Source organism: Rhodotorula toruloides (genome assembly GCF_000320785.1).
Source record: "Rhodotorula toruloides NP11 unplaced genomic scaffold Scaffold6, whole genome shotgun sequence".
Lineage (NCBI taxonomy): Eukaryota > Fungi > Basidiomycota > Microbotryomycetes > Sporidiobolales > Sporidiobolaceae > Rhodotorula > Rhodotorula toruloides.
The window spans coordinates 759,382-771,893 of NW_015622966.1; the positions used below are offsets into that span (position 1 = coordinate 759,382).

Sequence of the window (12,512 nt, forward strand, 5' to 3'; positions counted from 1 at the left end):
AGCGACGAGTTGTTTGAAGACGAACCGCTCAATGCATGCATCTCTCGCTCGACGACGACTCACGCTCTCGCTCTGAACGCTTACAGAACAGCTCATTCGGCTTTTCGGGATTGTTCAGAGCTACCGCCGAAGCGACGCGGCGGCCCCAGCTTGACGGGGACTCTCCAGACCCTCCTCGCCTCATCCGTCAACATGTCCCTCGATCTCGCCGACTTCGACCCGCTGGGCGATAAGACTGAGCTGAGGGATGCTTCGAATGGCTCTGTGAGTCCGCGTGCCCCGACCGACACGAATGAAGCGCTGACTGATGGTTACGCACCCTCAGGACGTACCCGACTCTCCCTTCTCGGCCGGTCTTCATGGCACCTCTCTTCCGCCAAGCGACCCCACCTCGCCGGCGCCTTCACACTTACGTAGCGACGTCGACCTGCTCATCGACTTCGCCTCGAGCCCGCCGAAACCCGCCTCGACACCCTCACTTGTTCTCCCTGCGAACGAAAGCGCTTCGCCGGAGACGACTTCGCCGCCGTTTGTCCCTGCTCAACGACAGACGACTCTCCTCGATGACTCGTTTGACGGTTTCGACCCGACGAGCGTTGCCAACACGCCCTTTGCCAGTCTTTCTCCCCCTCCGACCGTCCGCCGCGTTCAACCCCCTCCCGCAGAAGCTGAGGAGCAGCCCCGACCAGCTGCAACGCGCCCTATCGGCCGAAGATGGAGTGTGATGAATCGGTTGCAGGCCGAGAAGCGGAGGACGAGCGGAAAGGGCTTGTCGCCGGTCAAGGATTGCAGTCCACTGAAAGAGGGTGCGCGCTTTACCCTTTCGAGCACATTCCGCTCTCGCTGACACTTGGCTCACAGGCGACTCGTCGATGTTCCTCTCACCGCAGCACCTCGGCGCAGCCGACATGTCGCTCATCGCGGACGAAGGCGGCTCGTTCCTCCTGCACGAGGCGAACGAGACGACGCTCGACAGGAGCGCGATGTCGGAGATCTGCGAAGAATCGGAAGAGCCCAGCGAAGGCATGTCGACTCTGCTGCGCGGGCTCGGCGAGTCAACGATTGGTTCGGCGCGCTTTCCCAGCTCAAAGTCGACTCCGGCGCTGTCGACGATCTTTTCGGCGGGTGCTTCTCCGCATTTGCTCTCTCGCTCAACCGGACCCTCTCAGAGCGCCTCGCGTGCCCCGCCGGAACCCAGCTTTGCGCTCGACGACCCTTCTCCCGCCGACGCAACCTTCCTCAACAGCTCGACCGCCTCGTTCAAAGAGTACCGCGACTCGCCGGTCAAGTCTCGCGTCGTCAGCATCCAAGCCGAGCACTGGATCGCGGAGGAGGACGAGATTGAGGATGACGGCAAGACGCCTCGTCCGCCGGTCAGGAGGTTTGGCCGCGAGTCTGGCGCCAGCGACACGAGCAGCGGGATCGAGGAAGGGCCGTCGAGCTCTTCGTTCGACTTTACGCGGTGGCAGACGGGCGAGGTCGGGACGGGCATGTGGGTCCTCGCGTTTCCAGCGTCGAGATGAACCGGCTGATCGTCGCTCTGCAGCCTCAACCAGAGTCCGCCTACCGCCGCGTTACTCGCCGAGTCGACGCGTACGGTCGAGCTCGCTCGGTCTACCGCGCGTACCGCCTCTCCGCCCGACTCGCCCGTTTCCGCCCTCGCCAGCTCGACGCGGACGGTCGTTCCGGAGACGAGCCACGTGGTCGCATCGCAGCCGTTGGCGCCTGCTACGACGCCTGCTCGTATGGCGACCAGCGAGACAGGTGCAGAACGTCTGAAGCGGCGAATGGAGGAGCTGCGGGCGCAGAAGAAGGCGGGCGCTCCCTCGGCTGCGCCTGGAAAGCCGCTCGCCGCCGCGGCGACACCTGGAAGGCGGCTATCGCTTCGTCCGCCGGTAGCCGCCGCGCCTCGACCCGCTCAAATGGCTCGGCCTCGCCTCTCCACTCTTCCCTCCAATACTCCCGCTCGCTCTCGTCTCGCTGGTCCCTCCAGTGCGCCGCTTGAGCCGCCCAAGACGCCGGGGGAGCGAAAAGAATCAACCGCCGCCCGACTCGACCGCCTGCGCTCGGAGCGGAAACAGCGGGAGGATGCGCGGGCGAAGAGCCCCGAGAAGCCTGCAGTCGGCTTGAAGCGCACGTCGAGCTTGGTGGCCACGGGGACAAGGGCGCCGGCTGGATCGGCGCCACTCGCAAGGAAGAGCGTCGCCGACTTGCGGGCCGCTCGAACTGCCTCAACTTCCGCTCCAGTCGCCGCCAAGCCTCCCGCTCGGCGTCCGTCGACTCTGCCAGCTCCCTCTCATCCCATCAGTCGTCCTTCGCTTGCGCCCTCCACATCTCGCCAGTCTCATGCGCCCGCATCATCTCGCCTGTCTCTCGCACCATCGACCTCGCGGACCTCTCTCGCTCCCTCATCCTCGCTCGCCTCTTCGACGTCGTCAACATCGTCGAACGTCTCCGTGACGGCCCGTACGTCACCTCGCAAGTCGGCAATCGCACGTCCGTCCCTCCAGCCCGGTGCGACCGGTCTAAAGCGACCATCTCTCGCCAAACCGGCTTTTTCGGCCGTTCCACTGCCTCGCGCTCGTCAACCGCTGGGCCAGACACAGCCTGCGGCGTCGAGTGCGGCTCCGCAGCCGTTGAAGCCGCGAATGAGCAGGATTGGGTTGGGAAGGCCGGGGTGAGCGGGTCGTGGCTATGTAGATGGACACTTTTCTCTGGATCGAAGCGGGTCTTCACGTTGCAGTGGAGCGGATCAAGCTCCGGCGCTTGCAGAGCGGCTAGAGCGGGTCTAGGGCGGAAGGTTCAGGCGAGAACAAGGGATTTGGCTCTCCAACCTCTTCCCGTTCGAAGATCTGGGTGGAGAACAGCTTTCTCCGTTCAGAGGATCTGGGCACTCTTGCAGTAGTTTCCAAGAAGAGACTGGTGAAGAAAGCAGTGCAGAGAAGGGTCGAACAGACCAGTCCATTGAGCCGAGTCCTACAACCTCCCTCTTCAGCCGTCGCGTCCACCCGCCTCACCACCACCTCCACCCTCGCCTCGCGCCACCGCATCCCCGATGAGCACCTTGTATGCGGTCGTCTTGCCGCGCTCGACCTTGCAGCGCTTGTGGGCGAGGGTCGTCGTGCCTTTGTCGGCCGCGCGGGAGGCAAGTGAAAGATTGTTCTTCTGCATGGGATCAATCAATCAGTCGGCGTAATCAGAGTGGAGGAGGCCGAGAAAAACGAGGACGCACCTGCTCGAAATCGTAGGCGCATCCGAGCAAGCTGTAGCCCCATCCGTCTCCTCCAATTTGGCCGTAGACCACCTGCTGCAGCGTCGCTACGTCTGCCACCACACGCGCGGCTGAGAGCGTGGTCCAGGAGAGTGTCCTCCTTCGATCCTCCTCATCCTCCCGACTCCGCGTCGGCTGGTACTCCTTCATCGCAAAGGTTGCGCGCCCGCAGCTTGCGCAGGTTCCGCCGTTGACGAGCAAGTCGAAGAGGATGGCGACCTTGGTAATGTCGTCATGCATCGTCGCGCTGTAAAAGGACTGCAGGGAGGGGAGCGCGGGAGTGTGAATGCTTGACTTGGGAGAAGACAGCGAGTGGGGACGTACATCGGCATCCGTGTGCTGCAGGAGCCCGAGGAGCGCGCCCTTGTACTGTTGTTCGAGTAGCGAGAGCAAAACCTTTGAGCGGAAGCCTTGTCAGCACGATATTTGAAGACAAGTTGAAGCTTTCACGCACTTCGAGACGTCCGGCCTGCGCCTCGTCGTCCAGCGCAAGCGCCATCTTGTGGATCATGACCGGGATGAGAGGGGCGAAAAGGGCGGGGCGCGGCGAAAGTGCCGCGAGGGAGAGCGACGTAGCCATGAAGGTGTGTATGTCCTGCGCCTGCTGATTGTCGATGAGGTTCTCAGACGTGAGGAGCCGGAGGAAGTACTGTGAAGGGGAGAGACAACATCAAGAACACTGTGCATCACGTAAAGTGCGGGACGTAGCGCACGTTGAGGAGGAAAAAGGCATCTAACGCATTGCGACCGGTGTAGTGTTGGCCGAAGCCCTTTGATGCCGTCGGTCGATGGATTGCCTGTTTGAGGAGCGACCGGACTTGCAGGAAGAGGGCCGGGTCAAGCGAGTCGAGGAAGTCGTTTAGGTGGTCTGCCTGAGACGATATTGTCGCGAAAGGCTGCCAAGGCTGGTTCAAGTCGGCGAGGTTGCGGTGATCCTCAGCGGCCGTGTCGCTGGCACCGGACGGAGGTGTGACCGGTGGTCGAAGGTGGGAGAAGTCGTAAGGAAGCTTTGAAGTGTGAAATGCTCGTCAGCGCTCGGTATGCCCAAGTCTTAGTCTCCTCGTGTTGAGCGAAAGAAGAATGCTCACTTCTTCCATCTCAGCAGCTCCAGTCGCTTGTCGTAGCTGAGTTTGGATGACGAGAAGGCCACAATGCGAGACCAACCTTGAGCTGAATCGACCACCGGCGTTGTTTTGACCGCGTGTTGCGCCGTGGATAAGGTCATCACGTTCCGCTGCCCATTGATTGGGTCAGTAGAGCAGACAGAACGAGCAGGAAGCGAGCGGCGCACGTCGAGTCCAGTCTTGCTCGCCTTCGTCAAAGCGGCGCATGGGCGGCTGGCGAGCCGCATAGTGAACGATGGGCGAAGCGATCTTGTCGGAGAGGTAGTCGAGGATTGACTGGAGAAGCAGCAGTGTGAGTCGCAGCACTCAACCCGAGTGAGGCGCGAACGCACGGTGGCTTGCTGGGCTACGCTGCCGTTCTCAGCCTCGCACCGCCAGACTTGATCCTTGTCGTGCATGGGAGCGAGTTTCGGAGCGAGGCGAGCTTGAGAGGCGAGGTTGAAAAGTCCCGTCATATTGGCGAGGTTCTTGCCGTCCTCGATAGCAACGGAAGCGTCGTTCGGTCGCGTCGTCGCTTTGCGGATAGCGCTCTGTTGCCGTCACTCGAGGTCAGCGTTGTACTCCCTCGCTTTCAGCAGCAGCTACTCACGAGACCTGGCCGCTCAGAGTTGATCTCGACCTTCCAGCTTCGCTCGTTTGACGACGAAGCGTGCGCATTGCGGTGAATGGCGTCAAGCTGCAGAGAGGAGGGCTGAGTTCTGAGTGTGGAGGAGAGAAGAGAAAGGACGGACTCTGGGCTTCGCCTTTCGCTTCCACCACTCCTGCACGAACGGTTTCCACACAAGGATATTAACGCTCGAGTTCTGATAGAACGGCGATACGGCGTCTTGTCCCGCTTCGAGAGCGAGTCCAGTCGTGATTGGCGGGTGCCCATCGACTTCGTACTTGGCTGCGAGGTGCGCCGCTCGCAGAGCCGCTGCAAACGCCGGCGTCTTTTCGATGTTGAGTTCGAACCCCGTCACTTCGCCTCGCAGACCCGCCTCGGCCTCGAACTGCTCGAGCAAGTCGTCGAATGCCGTGTCGAGCATGAAGATTGGTATGGTGTAGGCGGGATGGCAGGAGACAGCTTCGGGGCTGCGGTTGACAGGGTCGGCTTGTTCCGCATCGCGGAATGCAACCTCAGGCTGGCTAACAACCACGCGGTCGACCGCTTCTTGCAGCGACAGGCTGAGGTCCCGTCTGGCGATGAAGCGCCAGTCGGCAGATTTGCCCGTATCGCCCTCTCGCGAGGCAAGGCGGGGTAGGACGCGCTCGAGGGCGAGGACAAGATCGGGACGCCGCGGCTGGATCTTGAGGAAGAGCGCGTCCCAGTCGAGATAGGCGCCGTTGCGCATTCCGCGCCTAGCGGCGTTATTCTGACCCGCAACCGGCGTGATATACGCGCTGAACTGCTGCGCAAGAATGAGCGCAGAAGTTGAAAGCCGCCGGTCGAGGAGCTTGATCTGCTCCGAGATCGGCAAGGCGTCCTTCTCGTTATGCGAGAGGAGCACGGTTGCCGACTTGTCGAAGTGATCTAGAAGCGACCGCGCGGTGGACTTGCTCGCCGCTATGTCGAGTGACTCGTTGTAGAAGGTCGAGATGACGACGCAGGCGGCGAGAATGTTGTCGAGTTCGGGAGGCGCGAGAGGATGCCTGGGACCGATGCGAAGTCGGGCTTGCTGTTCAGGTGAGAGGCGAACCGAGCCTGGGTTTGACTTGCCAGGAGGCGTAGGGCGAGGCGGTGGCGTCACCAACTTGGTCAAGAGTGAGTCGACGAGGTCACAGGCTTGAGCGACAGACATGGCGCCGTGAGCGGGAACGAACTTTGCCGCGGACTCGTCACCTGCTCCGCCGACGAGAACAGTCACGCAAGACGCAAGCTCTTTCTCCGCCTCCTTCCGCAAACCTTGCACACCGTCGGTATCAGGCAGACCCGACGACGAACGAGTCAGGTTCACCTCGATTGGCGTGCCGTCCGGATCCTCCACAGCGACGAAGACCGAGGCGAGCGGAACGTCGACTGAGCTAGACGCTGAACCGACGAAAAAGGTCAGCCAAACATTTACGAGGCGGAGAAGACGGGACGACTCACGCGACGGAGGGCGAGGCGACGGGATCCTCGGGCTTGACGGTCGCATCTCGACGACGGGCGACGGGCGAAGCGGGACGTAAAGACGACCATCGGACGAGCGGAGAAGCTCTTCGTGGGCAGCGTGGCGAACAGCTTCAGGGAGGCGAATGTTCAAGAGGGCGCCGAGAAGGACATCCGAGGATTCAGACGTGACAGCCTCTGGTGCAGTCGCCGCAAGGAAGTCGCTTCTGCCAATGTCGAGCGTCGAACTCGGGTCCGGAGAGCTGCCCGTGTTCTGGTACTCGATCCGCCTTGACGAGTCGGCGGCGCTCGGCGTGGCGGACGTCGTCGGCAAGTCGGCTAGCGGGCTTGTCGGAGCCCTCGCTTTGCCTGCCTGCTTCGCCGACTTCTTCTGCCGCGTCGGCTTCTTCTGCGGCGTTGTCCGCCTCCCCGCCTTCGTCGCCGGCTTGGGCGTCGCGGGTTCCGCCAATAAATCATCGTTTGAGGCGACTGCGACAGCCTCGCCCTCGTCGCTGACGCGGCAACGCTTCTTCGGATGGGACCTTACAGGCGGAGGCGGCGGTCGAGTTGAGGAAGACTTGGGAGTAGGTCGAGCCGAGGACGTGCTGGGTCCGTAGCGTCCCAGGCCATTCTCGCGGTCGAACAGGTCGCCCGCTGCCTCGCAAATTCGGTCCGACTCGGCGACGGCGTCCTCCGCGTTCGTGTCAAACTCGCGTCGTTGAATCGCCAATGCGCAAGCATCCGACATGACCCTTTTCCTCGCAATGCCAACGGATCCCGTCAGAGGCCTGTCGTCACGGAGCTCGCCGCTGTAGATCCATGTATGGGTGGGCGCGGAGCCGGTCGCAGGGACGGAGGGAGGAGGCGACGCCGACGCGGAAGGAGGCGACTTTGTGGATGAAGAGGCGGTAGGCGCGGGAGTACCGCTTGCAGAAGGAGAGAGAGCGGCGAAATAGGGTTCAGTCGACGCGGAGGGGCGAGGAGAGTCGGCAGGCGGGACGTTCGACGAGGGGACAGGCGCGGTGTGGACGGTGGGAGATGTCGAGGCGGAGAACTGCGCGAAGATCGCGTCGCCCGGCTTGATCGGGACTGGCTTGCGTGCAGGAGCGGGCAAGGAGACCTCGGTCGTGCCGGGAGAGGTCGAGAGCGCCAAGAAGGGCTTTGAGCTGCCCGCCGCCTGTCCAGCCGACGCCGACGCCGCCGCGTCACCGCTCGACGCCGGTCCACCCCCGCCGCGCAGGCGCAGCAGCAGGTGCAGCGTGGCATCACGCGCGACGCAGTACTCGGCGAGGGTGCGGGCGTCCTCCAGCTGCTTGCCGCCGAACAAGAGGCGCTGCTGGTCAGGCGGGATGCCCTCCTTGTCCTGGATTGCGAGCTTGACGGTATAGATCTTGTCGGACAGCTCAACCTCGAGCGTAACCTACGAGCGGGGGCGTAAGTGAGCAGAGGGGAAACTGGAGAGCGAGCGCAGAACGTATCGTCTTGCCTGTCAACGTCTTGACAAGAATCTGTACGCGTCCACAGGGCTTCTCAGCAAGTCAAGAAGCTGCGAGTTCCCCTGGTGGACGGCCATCCTCGAGCGGCTTGTCGGAGAGGATGAGGCGCGGGCGGTTGGGCGGCACGACCTTCTCCTTCTGGGTCTCTGCCTGGAAGTTGTCGTTCGTGTTGGGGAGCTTGTTGTCGCGGTTGTTCTGCGAAGGAAGCGAAACGTAAACGATGGAAGGCGAGGTCACGGCGGCGAAGAACGGAAACGCACCGTCTCGCTCGTCACTGTCGCAACTTCGACCTGAACGGGAGGCGTCGGCACCGTCGCGTCTTCGAAAGGGACCGCTTCGTCACCCTCAGCGCCGCTCGACGCCTTCTCCTTCTCGCCGACGACTTCCTTTGCAACCACCTCGACCTTCCTAACCCTCCCTCTGCCCAATCCGCCAACGACGCCGTCAACAGTCGCGTCAGCAAACCCCCTTGACGCTCCACCGGCCGCTCCGCCCTCGCTCTCCTCCTGCTTCGCCCTCCTCGCCATCGACGCCACCCTCCTCGTCTCGGTCTCCAGCTTCCTCTTCTCCTTCGCTCGCTCACGCCGCCTCAACGCCTGAGCACGCTTGTAGGCGCGTGAGGGAGAGCCGGTACTGTAGTTGAGAGGGGAGGAGATGAAGAGCGAGACGAATGCGCGGGTGTAGATCAGCGGATGAGGGAGGCTGTCGAGGTCACGGTTAGCTGGGCTCGCTGAGGGACTAGGGCTGCACATACAGGTTGCGCTTCGAGCAGGCTAGGGAGCAGGGGAGCGAATTGGATCGTCAGCTGCGAAGGCGAGCGGAGAGCGGAAGTCGACTCACTTGCGGCCGCTCGCCTCTGTTCCCTAAAGCTTCTGCCTATCACAGTCGGTTCGTTCAGCTTCGCCGACTCGACTACCGCGCCCTCCTTCGACATGCCCCTCGGGGTCCTCCGCCGACTCGCCGCCACCGTTGGGTCACTGAGCGGAATCGCAGAGCGGTCGTGCGTGTTTGCGTTGGGTGAGGTGGAAGATGGCAGGTTGACGATCAACGAGACGTCGGCAGCCTCACCGAGCAAGTCGCCCGGCTTGGTGGTCGCCTCGAGCGTGTGAGGGGAAAGCGGGACGAGACGACGGAGGGGAGGGAGGGGAAGCGATGCGGGGTACGAAGAGAGGGTGCTGGACTGCTGGAAAAGCTGTGTATGTGCCGTAGCTGTCATCTCGCTGTAGGAAGGACGAGGTGAGGAGCGAGAGAGGAGGTCGCCTCGAGGTCGATCAAGGTTGACATCGGACCACGACTGCAAGTCATCCCGATGCTGCTGCTAGAGGCGCACAGATACGCTTTTCTGTCAGCTACACCAGCCATGCCCTCTCACCACCGCTCCAACCGCTCTCCCTCAACTCGCCCATCCTCATCAGCCAGACTGCCTCCGCACCCTCTCCCGCCTTCGCATCGCCTCCAGCCGCGCCTCCTTTCACGCCAGCTGAACAAGCACCCCGTGCACGCGATGGAGCAGAAGACGCACATCAAGCAGAGGCGAGGGGGACGCGCAACGGCCGGTCGACGGGGGTTGGGGCGAGGAGGATGGATTCGGGCTCGTCAGCGTTCATTCGGGAGAGGCGAGGGATGCGGCGGACTTACGTGGGATCAGGTGCGTCCACTGCCGTGTCTTGATTAGCGCTTGTAGACGCTCCAGTTGAGGTAACGCGAGTTCGGCCTCCTCACCCACATGCAAGTCCGCGGACCCTCCGACGAGGACAAGCGAGCTTCGAGCGAGCGAGTAGCTGGCTTGTAGAGATGCGTCGAGGCGGAGATCGAAGCCGGCAGAGGGAGATAGAGCGTTTGTATCAAGCGAGCGTTCCTGAGCGCGACGCCAACCTCGTTCCAGCATCGCCGGGCGAGCGAACGAGGCTCAGCGGGCATCGAGCGGGACAGCAACAGGTCCATCCGTAGTGCAGGAGCGTAAAAGAAGCGAGAGTTCGAGCACCAGGGTCGCCGAAATCAAGCCGCAAGGGAGACGGTCTTGAGTTCTGCAACTCGCTGAAGCGGCGAGATCCCAGGACTCCTCGTCAAGCGAGCAACCTGTCAGCGTGGCGCGCGTCTGGGGTCGACAAGAGATGCGCTGGAAAGACGACCATGCCTTCGCCAGACAGTCGCGAGCAAAGCGAGGGGGTAGTCCTACGGACCAAATCGAGCTTCAGTTCGGCGTCCGCTGTAGACTCGGGCAGGCGCCCATCCAAAGGAGAGCTGATCGCACCATCTTCAAGCGAGTGGTGCTGCGCACATGCGGAAGCCGTATGGCGAGCCGGCCCCAGCGGCACAATGACCAAGCGCGGGCGGAAGGAAAGGTTAGGTATGCGTGAGGTGCGAGCCAAATGCCGGTGAGCAACTTGAGATGGGTGCAGCGCTCGTTATATTTGAGGCGCCAAACCGCGAGATCCAGGCGAGCCCAAGCCGGCACGACGACAAAGAAAGACGTAAAGCGGGCGAAGCGAGTCCTCGGCGGATGCTTTGCGAGTCGATGATCAGGTAGACGCGTGGTACGCGGCGGAATCTCGGGTTCCAGCAAAGAGAAACCTGGGAATAGCGGACGATGGTCAGTTTCGGCGGAAGGAGGTTCGGGCGGAACAGAACGCACCTGTATGAGCTACTGGAGGTTGTGCGAGGTCCTGCGGGCATCTGGAAGGTCAGCTTCAGCTGTTGCTGAGCGAGAACGGCCATAAGTCGGGTGCTGTCCCTCGCTGGCTGGCGAGCCAGGAAGGCCCGCCCCCTCGTTTTGTTCCCATCTCGTCTCCCACGCAACCTGCTGCCTCGAGACAAAGCTTGTCGTACTTCTCAGAGTCTGTAGAGTCTATCGGGCACCCGCGCAACCATCCGCAGCGCCCACATCTTGATTTGTGCCCCGCGAGCCGACCGCCTCGTTCTCGGTCTGCCAAAGCGAGCGCCGCGCGAACCACGACCCTCCTCATTCTTCCACTGCGGACACTGCTGAGAGGATAGAGCAACGCACCCAGACCCTTGTTTCCGTCTGTTGCTGTCTAGCCAAGCGCGAATCCTCCAAGTAGGGCGAACGAGTGAGGGAAGGGCGAAAAGGCGAGGGCGAGGGCAAAAATGGGTGACGTGGCTCTCGATCCTGGGAGCGACTGTCCGCCCGGACAGTCGTTGCCAGACCCGACGCCGCAGCGAGGCGAGTCGACGAGGCCAGGGTTGTGCTGGCCGTGATATCAGTGGCTCTGCGGGCTTGAAACTCGGTCAGCATACTCAGACAGGCTCAGCAAGGAGATTGAACGCACCGCCAGCCCTGCGCGCCGCCTGCGAGTCGAGCGAGAGCCGTCGAAGTCTGGACGGCTTTGGCGGTCTGCTCGACGGCGTGGCGCGGTGCGGCTGGCGCGGGATCGAGTCGTTGGAGTGCAGACAGTAGCTGAACAAACAAGCGAGACCACAGAGCGGGAGGTGAGCGAGTTGCGAACACCCGGTTGGAGTGAGACGGGCACTCGTTCGCGAAGTCCGGTCCCGCAGAGCGAGTGCCCGCTTCACCTCGACCACTCCTTGCCTGCTCAGCTATACAGCTCCTGGACGCTCAGACTGCTGTCCATGGCGACAAAATACGCTGCAGCAATACGCGCCTCGCTCGCACGGTGTCGCTCGTCGTCTCCGCCCTCACTCTCACCGTGACCACCGATCCTGTGCTGCAGGCGCCACAACGCCGTTCCCTGCTAGCCAGTCTCCACACCACAAGAACAGGAATAAGCGGAATTGGACTTGCCTCGCTCGCATACTTGCTTGCGGTTGATGTCGATCGCGGTGGGCTGAGGAGGGGCAGTCACCGCTGGGCGAGGTCTCCCGTCCGCAATTGGCTCAAGCTGGCTTGGTCGGGCATGGCGCAGCTCGCAAGAAGGCGCTGTGGTCGAGGGTATCGCGCGAAGCTACTTTGGATCATGTGTCGTCGACTGCTATTGGCCTTGCCCAGCCTTTCGAACGCCTCACAGCGGCCCATCGAGCTCGAACAAAGATCGTTCGCGGCTAAGGAGAACGCCGGTCACTTCCTCAGCGTCGTGGAGACTGAGTGGTGGCTTCGCGGCCGTCTGAGCCTGTCGCTAGGACTGATTCTCCCAATTCACCGCCCGACTTGGCAGTGTACGCGGGTCTTCAGGTTGCAATGCTGAAAACTGCGGTGTGATTCATGCTGACCTGCAGGGGAGCTTGATGCTGCCTGATTCTGGGTTAAGTTGGAAGCTTGCGCCTCGATTTGTCGTTTCCGTGTAGTGCCAGCGCGCACGAAGAATGTGATGTTCTCCTTGGAGTGGTTGCCGTCGTTATTGGCAAAAGGGCAGAAAGCAGCCCTACAGCGCACAGCTCCAGAGCTGAGGAAAAAGGAAGCCATCCTCGGTGGAGGAAGGAGCAAACGGAGTTGCTACGAACGGGAATCGAACCCGTGGCCGGAGCGAGCACACACTGTCTAGTGGGAAGCTCCGAGGTTACCACTACCCCATCGCAGCCAGATTTTGAGGGAACGGGAGGACCAAACGACATCCTTCGGCGACGAGGACTTT

The 12,512-nt window shown here is 62.2% G+C and overlaps 3 protein-coding genes across 3 annotated transcripts; 1 reads left to right on the forward strand and 2 right to left on the reverse strand.

The window, feature by feature from the left end:
* Nucleotides 1-192: 192 nt before the first annotated feature.
* RHTO_07383 (uncharacterized protein) lies at nucleotides 193-2,681 on the forward strand (the record flags this gene model as incomplete). Its single annotated transcript, XM_016421041.1, has 4 exons — nucleotides 193-264; nucleotides 326-806; nucleotides 862-1,492; nucleotides 1,547-2,681. The coding sequence occupies 4 exons, from the start codon at nucleotides 193-195 to the stop codon at nucleotides 2,679-2,681; spliced, it is 2,319 nt and encodes a 772-aa protein (XP_016274768.1).
* A 310-nt stretch (nucleotides 2,682-2,991) lies between these two features.
* Nucleotides 2,992-9,178, reverse strand: RHTO_07384 (polyubiquitin; the record flags this gene model as incomplete). The annotated part of the gene is made up of 15 exons (XM_016421042.1): nucleotides 2,992-3,165; nucleotides 3,233-3,529; nucleotides 3,596-3,667; nucleotides 3,726-3,920; nucleotides 3,985-4,278; nucleotides 4,360-4,505; nucleotides 4,563-4,671; nucleotides 4,728-4,925; nucleotides 4,985-5,071; nucleotides 5,127-6,406; nucleotides 6,467-7,886; nucleotides 8,089-8,157; nucleotides 8,223-8,664; nucleotides 8,717-8,735; nucleotides 8,803-9,178. The coding sequence occupies 15 exons, from the start codon at nucleotides 9,176-9,178 to the stop codon at nucleotides 2,992-2,994; spliced, it is 5,178 nt and encodes a 1,725-aa protein (XP_016274769.1).
* A 1,306-nt stretch (nucleotides 9,179-10,484) lies between these two features.
* RHTO_07385 (uncharacterized protein) lies at nucleotides 10,485-11,736 on the reverse strand (the record flags this gene model as incomplete). Its single annotated transcript, XM_016421043.1, has 6 exons — nucleotides 10,485-10,536; nucleotides 10,598-10,628; nucleotides 10,970-10,987; nucleotides 11,032-11,192; nucleotides 11,253-11,531; nucleotides 11,630-11,736. 6 exons carry the CDS (start codon nucleotides 11,734-11,736, stop codon nucleotides 10,485-10,487), a joined length of 648 nt encoding a protein of 215 aa, XP_016274770.1.
* Nucleotides 11,737-12,512: the final 776 nt, after the last annotated feature.